The 22,050-nt window shown below is 43.5% G+C and overlaps 1 protein-coding gene across 1 annotated transcript in view; it reads left to right on the top strand.

The window, feature by feature from the left end:
* The first annotated feature begins 7,468 nt into the window (after window positions 1–7,468).
* Window positions 7,469–22,050, top strand: part of LOC116510773 (protocadherin alpha-C2-like) — a 64,066-nt gene continuing 49,484 nt past the window's right edge. The window contains 9 exon segments of the mRNA XM_032220421.1: window positions 7,469–7,719; window positions 7,721–7,826; window positions 7,828–8,118; window positions 8,120–8,652; window positions 8,654–9,223; window positions 9,440–9,711; window positions 9,714–9,904; window positions 9,907–10,002; window positions 10,004–10,084. Of these exon segments, the coding sequence (XP_032076312.1) occupies window positions 7,469–7,719; window positions 7,721–7,826; window positions 7,828–8,118; window positions 8,120–8,652; window positions 8,654–9,223; window positions 9,440–9,711; window positions 9,714–9,904; window positions 9,907–10,002; window positions 10,004–10,084 (2,391 nt within the window).

Genomic DNA, 22,050 nt, shown 5'->3' with positions numbered 1-22,050 from the left:
ACCAGTGAACTGCGTCTGCATCTACAAAGTTTTGCAATGCACTCTAGTGGCTGACACGTGAATTGTGCCTGCATCGACAAAGTCTGCCAACGCACCCTAGAGGCTGACAAGTGAATTGAACTCAAAGAATTCATAATACATTCAAAACTTTTTTTGAACTAATCCTAGTCATAGAATCATAGCACCCTTCTAGCCATGGCAAAAGGGTCAAACAGGCCGGTTCCCATGCCGGAACCCACCACAATCTCAGAATGGGATGTCCGGCTATGAGACATTGCAGAAACACCTCAGTTAACCTATGATTTTAGACAGCATTCGCTGAGGGCAGGCCCTCCATTCGATCCATTACGTACTGTCTCTCTGAAGTTCCTGACACTTAAGATGGCCTTTTTGGTGGCCATCACCTCCGCCAGGAGGCTATCCAAATGGCAGGCTCTGTCTACCAGGGAAGATCTCTGCGTGTTCCACCAGGACAGGGTAGTGCTAAGGTTCGACCCCTACTTCATACCCAAGGTGTACTCTTGTTTCCATTGCTCGCAGGAGCTGAAATTGCCAATTTCTGCCTGGACCCTTCTCACCCATTAGAGAGGAAGTGGCACACCTTGGACGGTAAGGAGGGCTCTGAGGATTTACCTCAGAAGAACCAGGTTGAACAGGAAGTCGGAAGCCCCATTTGTTTCCTTCCAGCTGGAGTCCCTGGGTAACAAGGTGACCTCCACCACAATAGGCAGGTAGTTAAGAACCTGTATGGATTCTGCCTATCAGGCACAGGGCCTGCAAACACCGAAAACTATCACAGCACATTCTACACACCATCATGGCCACTTTGGCAGCCTGGGTCATGCAGGCCTTACTATCTGAGATCTGTAGGGCAGCCACGGGGTCTTCCCCCTCACCATTCATGAGGCAATACAAGTTGGACTCCTTTGCTTCTGCGGAAGCCTCATTCGGATATAGGGTGTTGCAGGCTGTTCACAAGGTGGGGGAGAGGTCTCACCCGGCATAAGTTTGGGCATAAACTCAAATGTGTAACCCTCCCTAGGGACATGTAGGCTTTAGTATGTCCCATCCTGGATACTCCTCACCTCACTATGGAGAAAGGGCGTTGATACTTACCTGATACGCCTCTTCTCATAGTGGGGGAGGAGTATCCAGACCCTCCCTGACATGGTAATGTAACGTGTTATGAGGGATTGTTGCACTAATATGTTAAAGTTATAACTCAATAAAAAGTTTGAAACCATAACAAAGGTCTGGAGTGGATGGCACAACGAGTCAGATAGAGTTCTTTGCCGATAATTGGGCGGTGCCTGGTGGACCAGGGGCGTATACCAAGAGCTTATCTGACTCAGTCCAATCAATGAGAGGATGAGGTCAACCCATCCTGGATGCTCCTCCCCCACTATGAGAAGAGGTGTATCAGGTAATTACCAATGCCCAATTTACGACATTTTGAAGCTATTTAGATTCATGGGAAAACAGACTTTTCTCCAATTTTTCTCTGAACTGTAAACCTTTGTTTCAGATATATGTAGAAAGGAACCTGGAAAATAATGGCTTGCAAACAATTCATTACTAATATAGTAATGAAATAAATAATACAATAAAGAAAAGAAGAAAATTGCCAAGGAAAAGCTAACATATATCTCATTCTATTTTCTAAGTGGAAGAGCATTTCTGTGTGGTTTTACCTAACAAAACCTTGATAAGATAGGTGCAGATACTGTATGCTATCATAGTAGGAACTAGTTAGTTAGTTTACTTTATTGTCATTGCACATGATATAACGAAGTTAAATGCCATCTTCAGTGTACATTACAATTATAAAAATTAAAACACAAATATACATCCTTTACATTCCATATAATTGAAATTGAAAACTCGATATTGCACTATACTGTAGAATTCAGTCTGGTTATTGCCCTGGGATAGAAGTTGTTTTTCAGCCTGTTTGTCCTTGTTTTTATTATCCTGTGCCATCTGCCAGGTGGTAATAGTTCAAAAATAGAAAGTGTCCAGGATGAGATGGACCTTTGAGAATGTTTTGAACTTTCTTAAGACAGTGGGAGCTATAAAGCTCTTCCAAAGAGGAGAGGGGGCAGCCAATGATCCTCTGGGCAATGATGTTGACCCTCTGGAGTGCTGTCCTATCTGCCACTATGCAATTAGAAAAGATGCAGTAAGTTAGAATACTCTATGGTGTAGCGGTAGAAAGTCAGCGGTTTTTCATTCAGTTGTTGTTTCCTGAGAAGTTTCAGGTAGTATATTCTTTGCTGGGCCCTTTTGATCAGTGCTGCAATGTGAGTACCCCAGGTCAGGTCCTCTTTTAAGATAAGTAAGAGCCGAGGTGGCGCAGTGGTTAGAGTGCTGTACGGCAGCCACTTCAGCTGACTGTTATCTGCAGTTCGGCTGTTCAAATCTCACCGGCTCAGGGTTGACTCAGCCTTCCATCCTTCCGAGGTGGGTAAAATGAGAACCCAGACTGTGGGGGCGATATGCTGACTCTGTAAACCGCTTAGAGAGGGCTGAAAGCCCTATGAAACGGTATATAAGTCTAACTGCTATTGCTATTGCTATAACACCCAGAAACCTAAAACTTCCCACTTGCTCCACTCGGTCTCCATTGATAAGCAAGGGCTGGATGTCTGATCTATTCCTTCTATAGTCCATTATAAGCTCTTTAGTCTTATTTGTGTTAAGGAACAAGTTATTGTCTCCACACCATGAAAGCAACTGTTCCACCTCATCTCAATAGGCAGACTCATCCTCCCCAGAGATTAGTCCCACCACGGTTGTATCATCTGCAAATTTAGTAATAGCGTTACTAGCATGAGTGGAAATGCAGTCATGCACGTAATAGAGTAAGGGACTCAACACGCATCCCTGTGGTGTATCAGTGTTAAGAATAAGGGCTGAAGAAATATGATCTGAGAGATATAATCCAAAGACAGATTGAATACGAAAGCCCAAGATTCATAAGTTTAGACACTAGTCTAGGTGGAATTATTGTGTTAAATGCAGAGCTAAAATCTACAAAAAGCATCCTCACATAGCCCCCCCCCCCCCACTGTTCTAAATGTGTCAGAGCAAGGTGGAAGAGTGATGGCTATAGCATTCTCTGTAGATCTATTTCTTCTGTATATAAACTGGTATTTATCAAATGTATGTGGAAGTCCAGAAATGATGTGCCAGCAGACAAATTTCTCAAAGCACTTCATGATGATAGGAGTGAGTGCCATTGATCTGTAATCATTGAGGTTATTGATAGGGAACTTCTTTGGTAGTGGAACAGTGGTGGAATAGTGGGCTGGAATAAAGACTGATTGAAGATTTTGGTAAAGACTCCAGTCAACTGATCAGCACAGTCTTTAAGCACTTGGCCAGGACCAGCAGCCTTTCCAGGGTCCACAGCCCTCAGAATGCTCCTCACCTCCTTTTCCTCCACAATGAGGTGGGGGCTACAATGGGTTGGTGGCTGTATTATAGCTGTCTCTGATGTCTCTACTTCAAAGCAAGCAAAGAAATGATTCAGCACTTCTGCCAATGAAGCCTCCCCCTCAGCAGGAATGACATTGGTTGTTTGATGGTTGGCAATTTGTTGAATCCCTAGCCACACCTGCCTCATTACTATAAAAATTATCCTCAATCTTCCTCTTATAATCAGTCTTAGCCTTCCGAATACCTTTCTTCAGACTAGCTCTTGGAACACTGTATCTTGCCCCATTATCTTGGAGTGAGAGGCCTTGGTCCTCTTACTCAAAAGGACTTCTCTGGTCATCCAAGGCTTCTGATTGGGATAGATCCTAATAAGTTTATATACAGTGATAGTGCCTGTGCAGTGTTCAATATAGCACAGAACAGTTGCAGTGTGCTCCTTTAGATCAGGGTGGTAAAAGATGTCCCAATTTGTGTTCTCAAAACAATCCTGAAGTTGTTGGGAAGCATCTTCTGGCCAAGATTTCACTGTCTTTATTATAGGCAGAGCCCGTCTCCCAAGAAGGATGTATGCTGGTGTTAAAAGCTGTGATATATGGTCTGATTGTTCCAAATGTGGTAATTGTATAACCTTATAGCCATGTTTAATGTTGGTATATACTTTGTCCAATATGTTTGCTCCTCTAGTAGCACACTTAACATGTGATCAAATTTAGGGAGCACTGCTTTTAGATCAGCCTGATTAAAGTCCCCCGCTATAATATGCACAGTATCAGGATACTTATTCTGCTGATTACTAACAATGTTATATAAGAATTCCAAAGCTATGGTAGCATTGGCATCAGGTGGGATATGGAACAGTAATCAAAACCACGGTGAACTTCTGTGGAAGATATATGGGTCTACATTTAAGAGTCACGTACTCCAGATCCACGGAACAGTGCTGTTTACAGTCTATATATTGATACACCAGTTTTTGTTCACATTAAGGCTTAAACCTCCCCCTTTGCTCTTGCCGGATTCACTATTCCTGTCCTGCTGATGAGCTATGTAGCTTTCCAGCTAAACAGCTGCATCCAGAGTGAGTGAATGAAGCCAGGTTTCTGTGATTAGCAAAACATAGCAGTTCTTGATGTATTTAGTCTTTGCAAAATGTAGCCTTAATTCATCCATTTTGTTAGTAAGAGATCTTGCATTGGTAAGAAATATACTTGGAATTGAAGGCTTGTGTGGAAACCTACTCAGCTTAAAAAGAATGCTTGCATGACATCCTCTCTTTCTCTTCTTGTCCCTCCATTTTCTCTGCCTCCTCCTTCCTCCTGCAGGGATAGTAATCCATGGCTCCCCCAGAGGCCTAGCTGCCTCCTCCGGTATTTTATTTTAGGAGATCGGCAGAAAGATGAGACGAGAGCCAGGACTGCTGAACAAGAGGTTTATTTAACACACAAACTATTTACAAGCAATTCAGCACCATCCCTGCTTGACAGCTATTTAAACGAGCTGCAGAGCAGGGATAACCAATGGGCGCGTTTTCAGCGTCTGGCAACTGATGACGCTGCGCCTAAACCAATCAGGACGCCTCTAGCGGCTAGCAACAGGCGATGCTGCACCCCAGCCAATCAGGTCATATGTCGAGGACTTTCCGAGTCCTCAACATTTATGAGAACGTATAAAATTGTCTGTAATAGTCTTTTTACATTTCAATCCAATTTGTAACAAGGCTTGTCGACTATAGATGCCCCTTGCCCCACAGGATTCATCCATGTGCACAGGCATCTTGAATGGCAGTTTGAATTCACTTAACTTCATTAAGCTCCTCTGTGTGTTCTTCTTCTAGAGATGTTGTGGCCAGCTTTTCCAAAGGCTAAATAAAGGCTTGCCTACTATAGATGCCCCTTGCCCCACAGGGTTCAATCAAGGGGGAGGGGAATCCAATCCACACTATACAGTGAAAAAAGGAGTGCCCAGCCGCAGCATCCATGTGTGCAGCCATCTTGAATCCTCTAACCCTTTAGACTAGTTGCACCAGTCAACTTTGTCATAAAATGTGCAATATTACTGCCTGTAAAACAGTACATGGCCAAGAATTGCTTTTTCACAAGCTGCTTCTCATTTCTGATAAAGTACATATAGGGAAAAAGAGAAAATAATCAAGTATATTATAGGAGCTAAGATATCTATAAATATAATAATTTGTTTTAGAAAAATATTCATTTATAATTAGCATTTTAATAACATCATAAATAATATACTTAAAATGTTATTTATAAAAATTACATGGTTGCTACATGTAATGAATATATTTGGACTGCATTATTCTCAATATCAGTTGATAGAAATTTGGATGGGAGAAAGCTGTTATGATACTTTGTTGGCCACTACAGTATGCTGAACTAGATAATTTTGATTTCTCTGAATTCTCAAAATATGGGGCCCATAACTGGCCAAATACTTTGGGAGGAATCTAAACCATGCACAATAGACAAATAATTTACAAATAATGAATTTGTATTTCCTATCAACTACATTGATTGTATCAGTATTTGCATTTCTGGAAGCCACATTATATTGTTGACTCACACTCTGTGAGTAGAAGTAGAAGTTCAATAGAAATATGAAACCAGGAATCCACTGTCCCTGATCTGTACCTTTGAATTTGATTTCCTAAATGAAGAGTGTTACATTTTTCTCTATCAAAATCTAATTCTGTTATATACAGCCGTTTCTCTAATTCATCAAGTTTGCTTCCCATTTTATTTCTAATTTCAAAAATATTAGTTACATCAACCAACACAAACTGCGAACATTTCTTTCCATCTTTAGTCTAAATAATTAGTGAAAATGTTTGATTGTAGCATCCAGATAATACCTCCATCCACTTTGCTGAGGATGCATCATTGATCTTAATAAGGTTTCTTATTATCTTAATAAGATAATATAGGATGTATAATATAATATAATATAATAGGATGATAATCTTCATCATCTTAATAAGGTTTTATTTTAAAAAATGATCCAATTATTAGGAATGTTATTCCTGTTGATAATGCAGCTTGGAAACCTATAAAAATCTACCTCTTTCTATTTGCCCTTACCTATTTTAATTTCATAAAAATATTTCGGTGTTTTAGAACATTAACTCTCCCACTCACTTTTGTATCACCTGCAGGATTTATATGCACCACTCTACCACTTTATACAAACCAAATAAAAATGTGGAAAAATCTTAAAATGATCATTGAAAAGTTAGAATGGCAGTAGAAAACAACAAACTTGTTTATCTTTTATAGATTTCAGGATTATTAAGAGAGTGAATGAGATCTGGGAGGAGAGGAATCTGTTTCCCAAGTATATGCAGACATTCAGTTTGAATATGTCAGTTTTTTTGTATTCTGACACAATACAAATCTCAAATACTTGCAGTTTAAGTGCTAGGGGGTGGCTTTCGCGGTCTGGGGCAGGGAGTTGCTATATCTAAAGCTCTCAGTAGGCAAGGATTCCGCTTCAACTCTTGCTGTTTGTAGCTTAAAAGCTTCCCAGGACCAAGGCTAGGAATAATTTGGCCTGTGAGGTGCAGTGAGCGGAGAAGCAGCATCTTAGTGATCATTCAAGTATTTTTTGAGAGTGAGCGCGCCTCGCCTGCCTTTCCTCCTCGTGTCTCGACTGCTCACTGCTGGTCTGGATCGTTGCTGTTCCCAGACCAAGTGCTGAAACGGAGTTACCCCACCTCTCTGCTCACTCCTGGTAAACCCAGCGGTAACAGCAGCAGCAAAAGAACAAGCCAGTGACAGATCACCCGCCGAGGAAGGAAGGAAACGGAGAGCAGCCAGGCTGTACTCAAGGACTAGAGGCTATTGCAGCTGCATGCCGGACTGAGAGACCTGGGCGTATCAGCGCAGAGCAGCATTGGTGGCAGCGCCAGGGGCTACAGATGGGGCTTGGTAATGCCGCCCTCCCACTGCTCCTGGGCAGCTGAGAGTGCGCCTTCCCCTCTTTTATGATATCCGGCTCCTGGTGCCGCCGTCGGGCGGAAATGCATAGGCTTTTCCTGCTGCTGCCACAGCTGCTGCACCTAAGACTCACTGCTGGGCAGCTCGTCTACCATGTAAGGGAAGAACTATTGCGAGGCGCTCTGGAAGGCAAGGTAGGAGAATATTTGGCCCTGGAGCCTCGACGTCTGGTGTCAAGAGGAGCCCGGTTGACTTCGGGAAGTGGGAAGCAGTACTTATCTCTGGATCCTGGCTGCGGACTCCTGGTGGTGAAGGAACGAATCGACCGGGAAGTTCAGCACTTCCTGCTTCCTTAGCTTGGAGTTAGTGGTCAAGCAGCCTGTACATGTTCACGATGTAGAAGTGGAGTTACTGGACATCAGAGACACCAACCCCAGATTCCCCCCGGCAGGAGTACAGCTTGGAGATCAGTGAATCTGCTATGCCGGGGTCTCGCTTTCCTATGGAGAGCCTGCAAGATCCCGATGTGGGTTCCAGCTCGGTCCAAAATTACCAGCTCACTTCCAGTGAGCACTTCAGGCTGGATCTGCAGAACTTGAAGCCTGGCAGCAAACTCTTGGAACTGGTACTGCTCCAACCCTTGGACCGAGAACAGAGCGCTCACCAGAAGTTGATGCTGGTTGCCTTGGATGGAGGCAATCCTGATAAATCTGCCACTGCTCAAATCTCTGTGGGGGGTCTTAGATATCAATGACAACAGCCCAGAATTTGATCTTAGCATTTACATGGTGACCCTATTAGAAAACATAGAGCCAGGCATGCTAGTTGTAAAACTGAAGGCCTTGGATCCAGACGAGGGGTCCAATGGTGACTTGCTGTATTCTTTCAGCAGCTACACTCCACAGAAAGTGTGTCAACTGTTCACTGTGCATCCAGTATCAGGAGAGATGAGGGTCAATGGATCTTTGGACTACGAGGAAGACATCTCCTATGAAATCTATGTGCAAGCCACGGATAAGGGCTCTGTTCCTATGATTGGTCACTGCAAGGTGCTCATTAACATTGTGGATGCCAATGATAATGCCCCTGAAGTGGTGCTGTCTTCCTTGTACAGCCCTGTTTCTGAGGATGCTCCGGTTGGAACTATAGTAGCTGTGCTGAATGTTATTGACTTGGATTCTGGCCTGAACAGGCAAGTCAGTATAAATATTCCTGCCAACCTTCCTTTTAAACTTAATTCTTTCAAAAATTCTTATACTCTTGTCACTGAGGACTTCTAGTTACAACATTACAATCACTGCCACAGATGCTGGAACACCTCCACTCTCTTCCCATAAAATAATTAAAACAGATGTTTTTGATATCAATGACAACTCACCACAGTTTGAAGAACTCTCTTACTCTATTTATATACCTGAGAACAATGTTCCTGGATCTACTCTATGCACAACAAAGGCCATTGATTGTGATGCTAATGCAAATGCCTGCATTTCCTACTCTTTGATAATGGAAGAAATCCAAGGGCTACCTACGTCCTTCTATGTCTCTATTCAATCTGAAAGCAGCAACATTTATGCTGTCAGATCCTTTGACTATGAAACACTGAGGAAATTCCAGATTGTTGGGCAGGCTAAAGACTCAGGGATGCCATCTCTCAGCAGCACAGCCACTGTACACATCTATGTGCTGGATCAAAATGATCATGTGCCACAAATTTTGTACCCCATCTCTATGAATAATTTAACAGCCATAGAGATGATTCCTGACTCAGCCAGTTCTGGATACTTAATCACTAAAGTGATAGCCATTGATGGAGACTCAGGACAAAATGCATGGCTGTTTTTAGAGCCAAGGTGGCGCAGTGGTTAAATGCAGCACTGCAGGCTACTGCTAGATCAGCAGGTCAGCGGTTCAAATCTCACCGGCTCAGGGTTGACTCAGCCTTCCATCCTTCCGAGGTGGGTAAAATGAGGACCCAGATTGTTGGGGGCAATATGCTGACTCTCTGTAAACCGCTTAGAGAGGCCTGAAAGGCCTATGAAGCGGTATATAAGTCTACTGCTATTGCTATTGTTTTTTCATCTAGCCCAAACATCTGTTCCAGACATCTTTAGAGTAGAGGTTCACAGTGGGGAAATTTGGACTACTGAAAAACTGAGGGAGGCAACAGAGGCTACATTCAATCTTACCATCATAGTGAGGGACAATGCAGAGCCACCCTTATCTTCCTCTGTGCCAGTCATCGTTGTGGTGAACAGGGCTTCCCAAATCATTCCTGACTTTGGAAGACACGTTACAGGTTCCAGAAATTATTCTGAAAAAACTTTGTTCTTCTTGTGATGAAGTGCCACAAGGACAGTCTATATATCGGCCCTTGTTGTACAGGTTTCTGCGGGTCTTCTAAGGAAAGGTGCCCATTTGAAGCAGACAAACAGACAAACAGCAGTGTTACTACTGGGATGTCACAATCTCATTTGGTTGAAGTGAAAGGCAATGGCTCTCTCTCCAAGACTTACTGCTATATAAAACCTGTGTGTCAGCTGGCTCAGAAAGTGACACCTTCATGCTTTATCATCCAGGGGATGCCACAGGAATTAACCCTCATGCTGTGATGATAAGAGAGACACCTAACTGGAGAAAGTGGACTGAGCTCCCCAAACTTTATCATTTTTAAAAGTGATCTCATTGCTCCAAATGAGGTGAGGTTTAAAGATATATATGATATTTTCTTAATTAAATTAATGTTTCCCTTGAAACATTAAAAATGAATGTTCAGGATTGAATGAGTTGTGGGAAAATTGGAAAGTGAAAAAAAATAAGATTGCCTTTCATCATTTTGGTAAACAAAATTTTATTAGGGTTTAAATTTCTTCTAATATGTTAGCTCAGAGAAATGACTTTTCAGCAGTGTAACAACATATAGGTAAAAGGAATACAATACAGGAACAGCCAGGCAATGAATATGCAATATAATGGATCTATAATATAAACTATTTACTAGCAGGGTTTATTTCTAGGGATATGTACTGTACATAGCAGTATAGCCTTGGTTATTTATTTCAAATTTTGGTTTCTAGGTCACAATAGGGACAGATTAGGCTTTGTGGTTATGTATTTAAATGATCCTGAATTCTAATGCATTTATTCAACTTGGTGCATATCATTTTTCTTCTCTTGTCTTTCATGTTCCTTTCAAAGTAATCACATATTTCAGCATCTGTGCTGGTGAGTCCTTTGCCATATAGTAACTTGAAACTGTTATTCTGGTTTAATACCAACAGCTGGTCATTAATTGATCAAGCTCTTCTGCAGTGATACATAGTGGTGAATTTAATTCTCGACAATATAGAATACACTTTCTACAGCAGTTCCATTTTAAAGAGTCTTCTTCTGTTTCTACGATACCAAACAGTAATGTGTGTTGATTACATCTAGCATTGAGTTCAGTGAATGGAATGATAATCACTGTTTTTAGGCTGAAGTCTTACAGCCACTTATTAGAATATAAGGTTCATTGAAATATTTGGCACTTATTTTAGAACATACTATAGGATTACAGTCAATCAATTGTTTATAATTAATCTTATTTAGAACCCATTTTTTACACATAGTAGAAAATAAAGTCTGTTCAATATCAATATTTTATATAATTATAGAACCAATAAAAGTAATGTAATTGAAAATTAGCAGTCTATAAAAAAGTAAGTTCCTTGTCCACAACTCTCCAACTAAATATTCTGTAATGAGATTGTTTCATTGTGACACATTTTCTAAGAAAACTTCCTTTTTAAAAATAATTTAACACACACATACCTGTTGTGGCCCAGCAGGAGCCATTGGAGCTGCAACCAGACTCCAACGAGGGGCCCTATGAGTCGGCTCTGGAGGATGTGGAGGACCCTGGACAGGGTTCCGACTCCGAGCAGGGCGCAGAGAGGCTGATTGGCCACCAGGAGCCACCTGAGCCCTGGACCAGTGGGGAGGAAACAAGGGAGTTGTTCCTGGATGCCTGGCAATGGAGAGCTAATAGGCGTAAGGAACAGTTGCGCAGTTACAGGAGATAATTGCACTCAGCTGTTGGTAATTAGGCTCCTCTCAAGACTATAAAAGGAATGATTGTGCACACGCCCTTTGCAGGAGTCAACGTATTCACTAGAGCTGGAGAACTTTTGTGGCTAGCTTGGCAGGCTGGATAGCTGCCAAGGTTAGTCTGTGTTGGATTGCTGCCAATGTCTAATCTGTGCTGGATTGCTGCCAAGGTCTGGACTGTGCTGGATTGCTGCCAAGGTCCTGTCTGTGTGTTAATAAATCCTTGAAGTATCTTTGTCTCGGCGTGCTTTGGTGAAGGATGAGTGGGGTCAGAACACATACCCTAATCTATACTGAGGGCCAGTTTGGTCTAATGCAGGGGTTTGCAAACTTAAACATTCAAAGAGCCATTTGGTCCCATTTACCACAGAAAACATGGGGAGCCTCAGAACCTGGGTGGCCATGGCTAATTCAACATCACTCCCACCCAATCACATGACATCCCCCAGTCATGCCTATCCAGCTTTGTGGCTCCCGGTGTTTTATGTGGGAAATACGTCTCTCTCTCCCCCTCCCTCCATCTCATTTCTGTTTTTCTCTCTTTTTTCCTCCCCTCCCACTCTTCTTTCTTTTGTTCATTCTTTTGTTCTTTCTCTTTATTTCTTTCACCCTTCTCTCATTTATTTCCCTCTCTTATTCTCTCCCTTCAGCGCTCTCATCCCTCTTCTCTCTCTCATTTGTTTCCCTTTTTCCTCTCTCTCATTCTCTCCATCATTTTCCCATTTCTCTCTTTTTCTACCTTTTCTCTCATTTCTCTCTCTCATTTGCTTTTCTTTTTCCTCTCCATTTCTTTCTTTCTTTCTCTTCCTTCTCTCTCTCTCTCTCATTTGTTTTCCTCTCTTCTTCCTCTCTCTCATTCTCACCCTCCTGCTCTCTTTCATTTCTCTCTCCCTCTCCTCTTCTCTCTCTTTCTCATTTGTTTCTCTTTCCTCTCTCATTCATTTCCTTCATCATTTTCTCATTTCTCTTTTGCACCCTAGTGCCCCTGGGGTTTTCTCTGCCCTGCCTGCGATTGACTGCTTTTTGCAATTTTGCATCCTTTGCGGACAGCTGAGTGCCAGCTGTGGTCCTCTTCGTGCTGCCGCTGCTGCTGAATACAGGAAGGGAAGAGCTCTGGCTCTCCTGTGCAGTGTAGCTGGCTACTCATCTGAGCGTGCAGTGATGGCAGTGGGAGGAGGAGTCACCATTGCCACCTCCAGGAGGGTATCCTGCTTGTGTGTGTGTGTGTATTTGTGTGTGCACGTGCGCGCATGAAACATAGAGAGATGAGAGAAAGAACAAGAGAATTCCCTTTTCTTTCTCTCATCTCTCCCCTCACCCCTTGTGCGGCGGGAGGTGAGGGCTGCCTTGAACATGTACAGAGGCAAGTACAAGGCCACTTTGCTCCTGCATTAAGGCTCCAGTGACCCTCCTCTCTCCTCCCCCTCCTTCTCTTCTCGCGACCCCCTGTTTGGCTGTGGCGAGGCCGGGAGGGTGCGCACGACCAGGAGGCCCTCCTCAAGTGAGTGACCGGGCTCGGCCAAAGCAGAGCAAAGGTGTGTGCGGAGCATGTGTGCACTCACTTGAGGAGGGTCTACCCACTTGTGTGCACCATCCTGGCCCCACCACAGCCGTTTTAAAGCTGTGGCTGGGTGCTGCCGGCACCTTTCTGTCATTCCGTCCTCCTGGATCCCATTACCACCCTGCCAATCCTCATGTTAGCGAGGCTGGTGTTGATCACGGCCAGGTCGGGTTGCGCATCACCCCAAGTGACTGAGGCATGCCCAGCACCAACAAGGGCTGGAAGAAGCTCCAGCAACAAGGAGGCACCAGAGAATCAGCTCCAGCTGCTTCTCCATCCCCACTGTCATCCTTACCTTCTCAGGCCAGGCAAGAGTGACTGGGAGGGGAGGGCGAGGGGCAGAACCAGCCAGTGGTGGGATCACCCAACAGGGAGCCACAGCAGAAAGCCACAGATAAAGAGCCGCATGAGGCCCCAGAGCCGCAGGTTGCTGACCCCCAGTCTAGTGGTTAAGGCATCAGGCTAGAAACCAGGAAACTGAGTTTTAATTCTATTTTAGGCATGGCTGGGAGATTTTGGGCCAGTCTCTCATTCCATGACATCAGGATCAGACAACAAACTGGTTTCTCAATTCCTGTCACAACCAATGATTCAACAACTTGTTGATCTGAAAAAAGTAGATATTGCACTTATGGTAAACAGCTAGGAAGAAAATAAATCTACACTGTGATAAACATAGTATTAGCAAGTTTAATAGATTTTGTATTTGTTTGCCACATATCTCAATATTAAGTGACTCTAGACAGTAATTTTTACTACCAGTTCTGTGGGCGTGACTTGGCGGGTGTGGCTGGGGGGGTCATGTGACTCGGCGGTTTGCACGATGGAAGGAAGGTAGTAACAGTAACATTCAAAACTGTAACAATTAATTGCACATTTATTCAAAATCCAATTTAGTTAATGTTAATTCAACAAAATTGTTGAACATGATCCAGTGATACCAGGTTTTCAAAGTGTGATAGTCATTTATCAAGAACCTTAGTAACTAGTAACTTAGTAAACTCAGAAAAATTTAGTAACTATTCACTGTTCTTAGTATATGATAATTCCTGTGTAGATATTGAAAGAAGTAATCTCAGTAAGGTATTATCACAAAGCACAAAACTGCAACAGATATCATTAAGATATCACAAACTTACACAAAAAGATGTTCTTGTAAGAAACCCAAAATGGATAATAAACACTTTTGTCTTTTATCTAAAGTTTTTCATCTTTAGATCAATGACTTTAATTATTTTTTCTCTCCCTCACAAACATACACATATACCAGTGGTGGGTTTCAACATTTTTTAGAACCTATTTTAGTACCTATGGCCTATTTTGTGGGCATGGTTTGGCGGTCATGTGACCGGGTGGGAGTGGCCAACTTGTAAAATGTGGTGAAACTCATTTAACAATACTCTTGCTTAGCAACCAAAATTGCGATCATAAGTTCTCTTTCTTTTCCTTCCTTCTTTCCTTCCTTCCTTCCTTCCTTCCTTCTTTCTTTCTTTCTTTCTTTCTTATCTCTCTTTCCCTCTTTCCTTTTTTCCTTTCTTTTTCTTCCTTCCGTCCATTCTTTCCTTCTTGTGTGTCTCTCTCTTTTTTCTTTTCTCCCTTTCTCTTCTTTCCTTCCTTCCTTCCTTCCTTCCTTCCTTCCTTTGTTCCTTCTTTCTTTCTTGTCTGTCTCCCCCACTTACTTTCTCTTTCCTTCTTTTTCTTTCTTTCTTTCTTTCTTTCTTTCTTTCTTTCTTTCTTTCTTTCTTTCTTTCTTTCTTTCTTTCTCTTTGTCTCTCTCTCTTTTCTCTCTCTCTCTCCCTCTTCCTTCCTTTTATTCTCTCTTTCTCTCTCTCACCCCCACTCTTTCTCTCTCATACACATACCTTCCAGTTGGCAAAAAATTCTGTTTTGCCAGTTGGGAAGCTGGCAAAGAAGCCTCGTTTTCCCTGCCACCTGCAGCTCTTGGAGGATGAAGGGAAGCGAGCCCCGGGCCTCATCTCTGCCTCCTTCCTCAAGAGCTGGCTTCAGGGACGGCCAGCCTCTCCTGTCACTGCACCCTTCACTTGCCTTTCACCCACAGGATCTGCCAGTGGGGTGCCTGCCATTTCATCTCCCGAGAGACGCTTGGGAGAGACATGCAAACGGCTGCAACTTGAGGCTCCTGAGGAGGATGCTGGACACCAGGGGTAGCAGTGGCGCCTGCGGCTGCTCTTCTGCTACTCCTGGTAATGCAGGCTTCTTGGAGAGCATTAAGTTGCAGGCGCACTGATTCCAGCAGCTGCATTTTCCCTTGAAATTTGCTGTCACAGCAACCCGAAGGGGGACATTCTCCCAGCGGCATCTCAGGGGCTCCCACCCATAGCCGCGAGGGAGTGAGGATGGCTGGGTGCAGTTTGGCACCTCCCGGCTCCCCTCAGATCATCGAGGGGCCTCGCGCGCCTGCTCGCTCACATGGCCTGCATGCTTCCAGCAGAAATGGGAAGCGTGGGGATCTTAATGCAGTAGGACAGGGGAGGCTGGAGTGGGAGGTTAAATAAACAAATTTGGCTTTGCTTCCTTGCGCGGCAAGAGAGAAAGGTGCCTGAGACGCTCCTGGGAGAATGTCCACTTCAGATTGCTGGAACAGCAAGTTTCAAGGCAAAACCCACCTTCCTCGGCAAGAGAGAAAGTTGCCTGAGATGCTGCTGGGAGGTTGTCCCCTTTGGGTTGTCTCCTTAGCGCCCCCCTGATGCCCCCTGCCTCTTAGCACCCCTTGCCACCACCCTTGCCTCTTAACGCTCCCCTAAGTCATCCCACTGCCCCCAAGGGCGGTACCACCCACTTTGGGAACCACTGATCTAGGTTTTAGATTCTCCCCTTTCCAGTGTTTCACCCAAACTCGGTCTCCCACCTGAATATTATGACTAGAAGTCATCAGAAATGGTGGGGTAAGAGAAACACAGTATTGCTGGATTTCTTGTATTTGCTTAGTTAATTGTCAAACCATTTGATTCACCCATGAGGTCCACAGTTGTCCTAGGTCCCCTATGTGATTTTTCAAATTAGGGCTTATAACCAGTGGCCTTCCAAACATCATTTCAAAAGGAGATAATTTAAGTCCCTTGCATGGCGTACATCTCACAGACCAGAGTGCCAAGGGTAAGGCTTCCACCCATTTAAGGTGGGTGTCAAGGCACACCTTGGTTATCTTTTCCTTACCAGTGCGGTTCCCGCGTTCAGCACGACCCCACTTTGGCGGAGTAGGGAACAATCAAGCCTCCATCAGGTCCCTAAGGATTTTGCTAGCTTTTGAATTACTTGGTGCATAAACTCAGGGCTGTTGTCTGATGAATGAGGGAACTCCATATCAGGGCACAATATCTTTAAGTAGGATTCTGGCCATGCATGCCTGCTTTGTGTTTGTGTATAATTACACACCATAACCAGCATAGCTTTATAGAGTCCACACTTGGGCATATTTGTGAAATCAACAACTAATGAATCCATGGGGTAATATCCTCTGGGTTGGCTTCCAGTGGGGAATCTAGGTCCTTGCCTTGAATTAACTTGAGTACATGTGTTACATCTCTCGCTCACATGGGCACATAGTGAGTGGAGGCAGTCGATGTAAGATATATGTTGAAGCGCTTCGTCTAAAGCAGTTTTGCTCATATGCGTTGTTGAATGAGAGTCTTTTACTATTGGCCAGGCTAAGTTAGCCGGTACAAAAATCCTTCTGTATGGAAGTATATACCACTCTCCTTGTTTTTGTCCCTCAAGTCTACAGTTGCCTGGAGTTCCTCTGCCTTCGGCATCTCCAATGCTACATAAGTGGTCATGTCAGGGTGGCCCTGATCGTGTCGGGTTGCCGATAAGGAAGGGGTATTTGATTTCTTTTCTTAAGGCTGTTAAGAGACCTCTTTCCCTATAAATGGCTGCATGAGCATGCAAGATGAGGAAGGCATACTTAGAGTCAGTCCAGATGTTCACGCTCTCATTCTTTGTCCTTTCTAGTGCCCGGATCAGAGCCCACAATTTCGCTACCTGGGTGCTAGTGCCTTTTGGAAGTGGTCCGCTTTCTATGACTCGGTCAAGCGAGACTACCATATAGCCTGCATAGTGTTCTCCTGTAGAGATGAAGCTCGACCCGTCTGTAAACAAGTTATGGTCTGCAGGTTTCAGCGGTATATCAGTTAAGTCCGCCCTGCATGAAAACTGGCTCTCAATGACTTGCATACAGTTATGTTCCATTTCAGGTCCCGGTATTGGCAAGAGAGTGGCTAGATTTAGGGCATTCATTTGCTTCAAGGTTACTTGCAGATTCTGAGTAAGGAGAGCCTGATACTTGTAAATTCTGGGGTTCGCTAACTGTAAATGGCCCTTTGTTTCTAAGACTCCTTGAATTACATGGCTGGTATAGATAGTGGTTGGCTGTCCAAAGGTTAATTTATTAGCTTGCTCCATCAAAAGAGCCGTGGCGGCCAGGATTTTAAGGCAGTGTGGCCAGCCTTTCGCCACACCATCCAGCTGCTTGGACAGATAAGCCACAGGCTGCTGCCAACTTCCCTTTTCTTGTGTCAGGACTCCCAGCGCTGAATTGCCTTTTGAGTCCACAAAGAGATTAAAGGGTTTTTCCAGATTGGGAAATCCCATCACTGGAGTCTGGGATAATTTTGACTTTAAGACTTCAAATGCCCGCTTCTGTTCCAAACCCCAAACAAAGGGTTTTTTTTCATCCCCTTTGAGGATTCGTAAAGGGGTTTGGCTAGAAGAGCAAAATTAGGGATCCATATCGTACAAATCCTGCAGTGCCCCAAAATCCCCGTAATTCTTTCCTAGTCATCGGTTCGGCAATTCGGCACCTAGTTTCTTTTTGCTCATGTCCTATTGCCCTCTGTCCCTGACTTATGGTGTAACCTAAGTATTTAACCTGGGGCTTCACCAACTGAGCCTTTTGCCTTGAGGCATGATATCCCTTGTCCATTAACAGATGAAGCAGTTGATTGGTATTGTCCCAACATGTCTCCTTCGTCTGTCCAGTTACTAAGATATCATCTACATATTGGAGTAGCACATCTCCGTCTTCGCAAGGCTGGAAATCTTCTAGGTCTGAGGCTAAGGCTTCACCAAAAAGGGTGGGTGAATTTTTAAATCTTTGAGGAAGCGTAGTCCAAGCATATTGCCTCTTTCAACCTGTTACTGGGTCTTCCCACTCAAAAGTAAACAGTTTCTGACTGCCTCTATGTATTGAGATGGTCAAGAAGGCATCCTTCAAATCTACCACTGAGAATCAATTGGCTGAGGCTGGGATCAGGCTCAAAAGAGTATATGGGTTGGGAACGATAGCGTGGACAGTGATTGTGGCTAAATTCACAATCCTCAGGTCTTGGACTGGCCTGAAAGAGCCATCAGGTTTTCGTATGGGTAGAATTTGGGTGTTCCAAGGGAATTGTATTGTTCTTAGAATGCCTACTCTTAAATATTTGACAATATGATCCTGAATCGCCTGTGCAACGGGATGAGGATAACTTTTCTGCCTGAGGCAGATGGGCACTGCTTGAGGCTTCACTTGTATAATTATCGGTGCATGATGAGATGCATGGCCTGGTGGATTATCTTCTGCCCACAACTGGTGCACTTTGACCTCCTGCCAGGTATCGGGGACCTGACTCTCTTGAGCCACCATTACTCGCCATATCTCATCTGGGGGGTGCCTCATCACCAGGGCCATCTTATCTTCCTCAAAGGACAGGGTGTCTCCCATCTTGCATAGGATGTCATGACCCAAAAGAGGAACTGGACACTCAGGCATATAGATGAATTGGTGTATATATTTCTTCCATTCAGGGAACATTTCAGGGGCTTTAATACAGGGCGACGATTTATTAGACCATCGACCCCTTGGATATTTAATACATTATTGGAAAAGGGAGCCAAGGGCTTTGTAATCACAGATCTAGATGCTCCTGTGTCTACTAAAAAGGTTACATTATTGCCCCTATCTTCATTCGGACCAAGAGTTCAGAGGGGGCTTGACTAAACCCTGGTCCCCTTCAGTCTTCAAGCCACTCATCTATTGTGGCCAAGACTATAGCTTCTGTCCCTTTTTGGTGCCGACTTCGACATTTGCCCTGGAATCCATGGGGCTTCATTCCTCCTCCCCTTTTTCCTCTCTGGGAATCATAAATCTTGACTTCTCGAGTCAAATGACCATGGTCCACTCTTCTATTCTGTCCACTTCCTTGTCCCCTTATTCCAACTTCAAGTCTCTTGGGACATTCTTGTTGCCAGTGGCCTTCTTCCTTATACCAATTACATCTATCTCTATCCCGGGTTTTGGAATTATTTGACAACACAACTGCCAGCAGTTCAGCCTTACGTTGCATCCTGTCATCTTTCTTCCTTTCTTCCACTTTGCCTCTATTCACAAAGACCCTATGTGCAATTTCCATTAATTGGCTCATATTCATTCCTAAAGCTCCTTCTTGCCTCTGGAGTTTCCATTTAATGTCCAGGGCACTCTGCGATATGAAAGCCATGGATAATATGTGGGCATTTTCAGGATCCAGGGGATTGATTGGGGTGTAGGTTTTATATTCTTCAACCAGCCTTTGGAAGAAAGCTTCGGGACTTTCGTCCATTTTTTGTAATACAAGAGAAGGCTTGGGCATCCTCTGGAGGCTTTCCCCATGCTCCGGAGGCTTTCCTGAAGCCTGGGGAGGGTGAAAACAGCCTCCAGGCTGAAAATCAGCTGACCGGTGCTAGAGCTGATGGCTCGCATCCTGGTACATATGGCTCTGTGTTCCACCTGTGGCACATGTGCCATAGGTTTGCCATCACAGATCTAGACAGTCACTTATTTGAAATAGTATAGGTTCTCCTGCTTGAGCAGGCGGCTGGAAAAAGTTCCTTCCAGCTTAATCTATCCCTATTCCTATCCCTATCCTATCCTATCCTATTCTAGAGGAACCTGAGTTTCCATGACTGGTCATGAAAGTTGATGTCAATTTTTCAAAACACAGGGAACTAGCTTTCAACATCACCTGGTTCTGGTGTTTTTAGAAAGTATTAGAATACAAAGTAATTGAAAGATGGAATTTATGGGAAACTTGTCAGGATTAATGGATGTATAATCAGATATTAGAACACAGATTTACATTAAAGACAGCCATTAACTGTGCAATAAGCTGCTAAGAGGTATTTCTGATATGTCTTTCTCTGAAAAATTTGAAAAAAACTAAATATAGGTACTGCATGTGCTAAATATCAAGGACTGTACATTGATGCTTTGTGTTAGACCTCCTACAGGTAGGTCCCTTAGATAAGACCCTTGACTCCATTTGGTTGAAGTGATAAGTTCTTTTACTAAATTGCAGCAAAGTCAGACTTAGAACTACCATATTTTTCAGAGTATAAGATGCACTGGAGTATAAGACGTACCACGATTTTGAAGAGGCATTTTTTTAAAAAAAGTAGATAGGTAGATAGAGGGTTAGAGAGGGAGAAAGAGAGAGAAATACAGTAGGTAGGTAGGGAGAGAGAGAGAGTAGGTAGGTAGGTAGGTAGGTAGAGGGATAGAGAGAGAGAGAAATACAGTAGATAGGTAGGGAGAGAGAGAGTAGATAGGTATGTAGGTAGATAGAGAGGAGAGAAAAATACAGTAGGTAGGTAGGGAGAGAGAGAGAAGGTAGTAGGAGGTAGATATTTCCAGGTGTATTTATCCATGTGCTGGAGAAAGAAATCGCTGACAATCTGCTGCACTTAAGACTTTGTTTCTGCTGGCACAGCACTTGGTCAATGTAATTCTCATCAACCAGTTAAAGAGCTTTCCAAAAGTGAAAAAAAGAGTTTTTGCACTCTGCAAACCTCCCCAAAATGGCCTGGTTTTTTGTGAAAACGGGTCTGTTTCTCCCTCCCCCCAAATGCATGAATAACCTTGGGGGAGAGCTTGCAGAGTGCTCCGGGGAGAGGGGCAAAAATGAGCAAAAAACAGCCCATTTGCACGAAAATGGGCCATTTTTTGTCAAAAAAATTGCATCCATAGCCTTCTGAAGGCTTATAGAGTGCTGCTGGGGGCTGGGGGAAGTAAAAAACGGCCAATTTTTTGCTCATTTCTGCCCTCCCCAGCTTATGAAAGCTTTCATAAGGCTATGCACGGCCATTTTGGTGAAGGGGCGGGGCTTCAGGAGGCAAAAAATGCTGTATTAGTGTATAAGATGCACCCAGATTTTCAGCCTCTTTTTTGAGGGAAAAAGGTACGTCTTATACTCAGAAAAATATGGTAATAATAAGTTTTTCCATGTGTAAAAGTTACAAATTGTTCCCCTCATCCCAGCCCTCCCCCCATTATCAGTTCATCTTCAGCCAATGAAGTACGCATAGGTATTTTGATAAATGCTGAGGTGTTTTGGGGTAGTTCACATTCCACTCTCAGGGTACATGGCCTTGAGTGCTGGCACAAACCTTTTCTGTGCGTCTCTGGTCTTCATTACACTCATCCCTCCTCCCTATTTCCCATCGCATTCCCATACATGTTTATTGCCCATTTGTTCATCCCATGCCTGTCCCTCATTACTTTTTTTTTTTAATATAATTTTTTTTTAACAGAACTTTTTTATTTTTCTTTTAAAAAAAACACAAATATGTCATCATTTGTCAATCATTAAGACATTGAAATACATTTTTTTTTGTTGTGTGTACCCCTCCCTCCCTCCACCCCCCCCACCCCCCCTCCTCCTTCCCCCCCCCCCGACTTCCCAGAACCCGTACACGGTATGGATTTTTAACTAACACAGTCTAAAATCTATTGAGAAAAAAGAAATAAAGAAATTAATGACATTCTAGATTGACCTTAGCTTCTTCTTACTGAACTGCCTTTTAACAGTTTAAATCATTTCTGATCTTAAGCATAGGCTAACTGGAATTTCTTAGTCCCGTATTTATTTTGTATATAGTCAATCCATTTTTTCCAGTCTCGTTTATATCTCTCATTTGAATGATCTTTGAGATATGCCGATATTTTAGCCATTTTAGCCATTTGAAAGTAAGTTTGTTACT

The sequence above is a fragment of the Thamnophis elegans genome, chromosome 6 (assembly GCF_009769535.1).
Source record: "Thamnophis elegans isolate rThaEle1 chromosome 6, rThaEle1.pri, whole genome shotgun sequence".
NCBI lineage: Eukaryota > Metazoa > Chordata > Lepidosauria > Squamata > Colubridae > Thamnophis > Thamnophis elegans.
The sequence above is the reverse complement of the archived record's forward strand: the minus strand, read 5'-3'. Positions and strand labels throughout refer to the sequence as shown.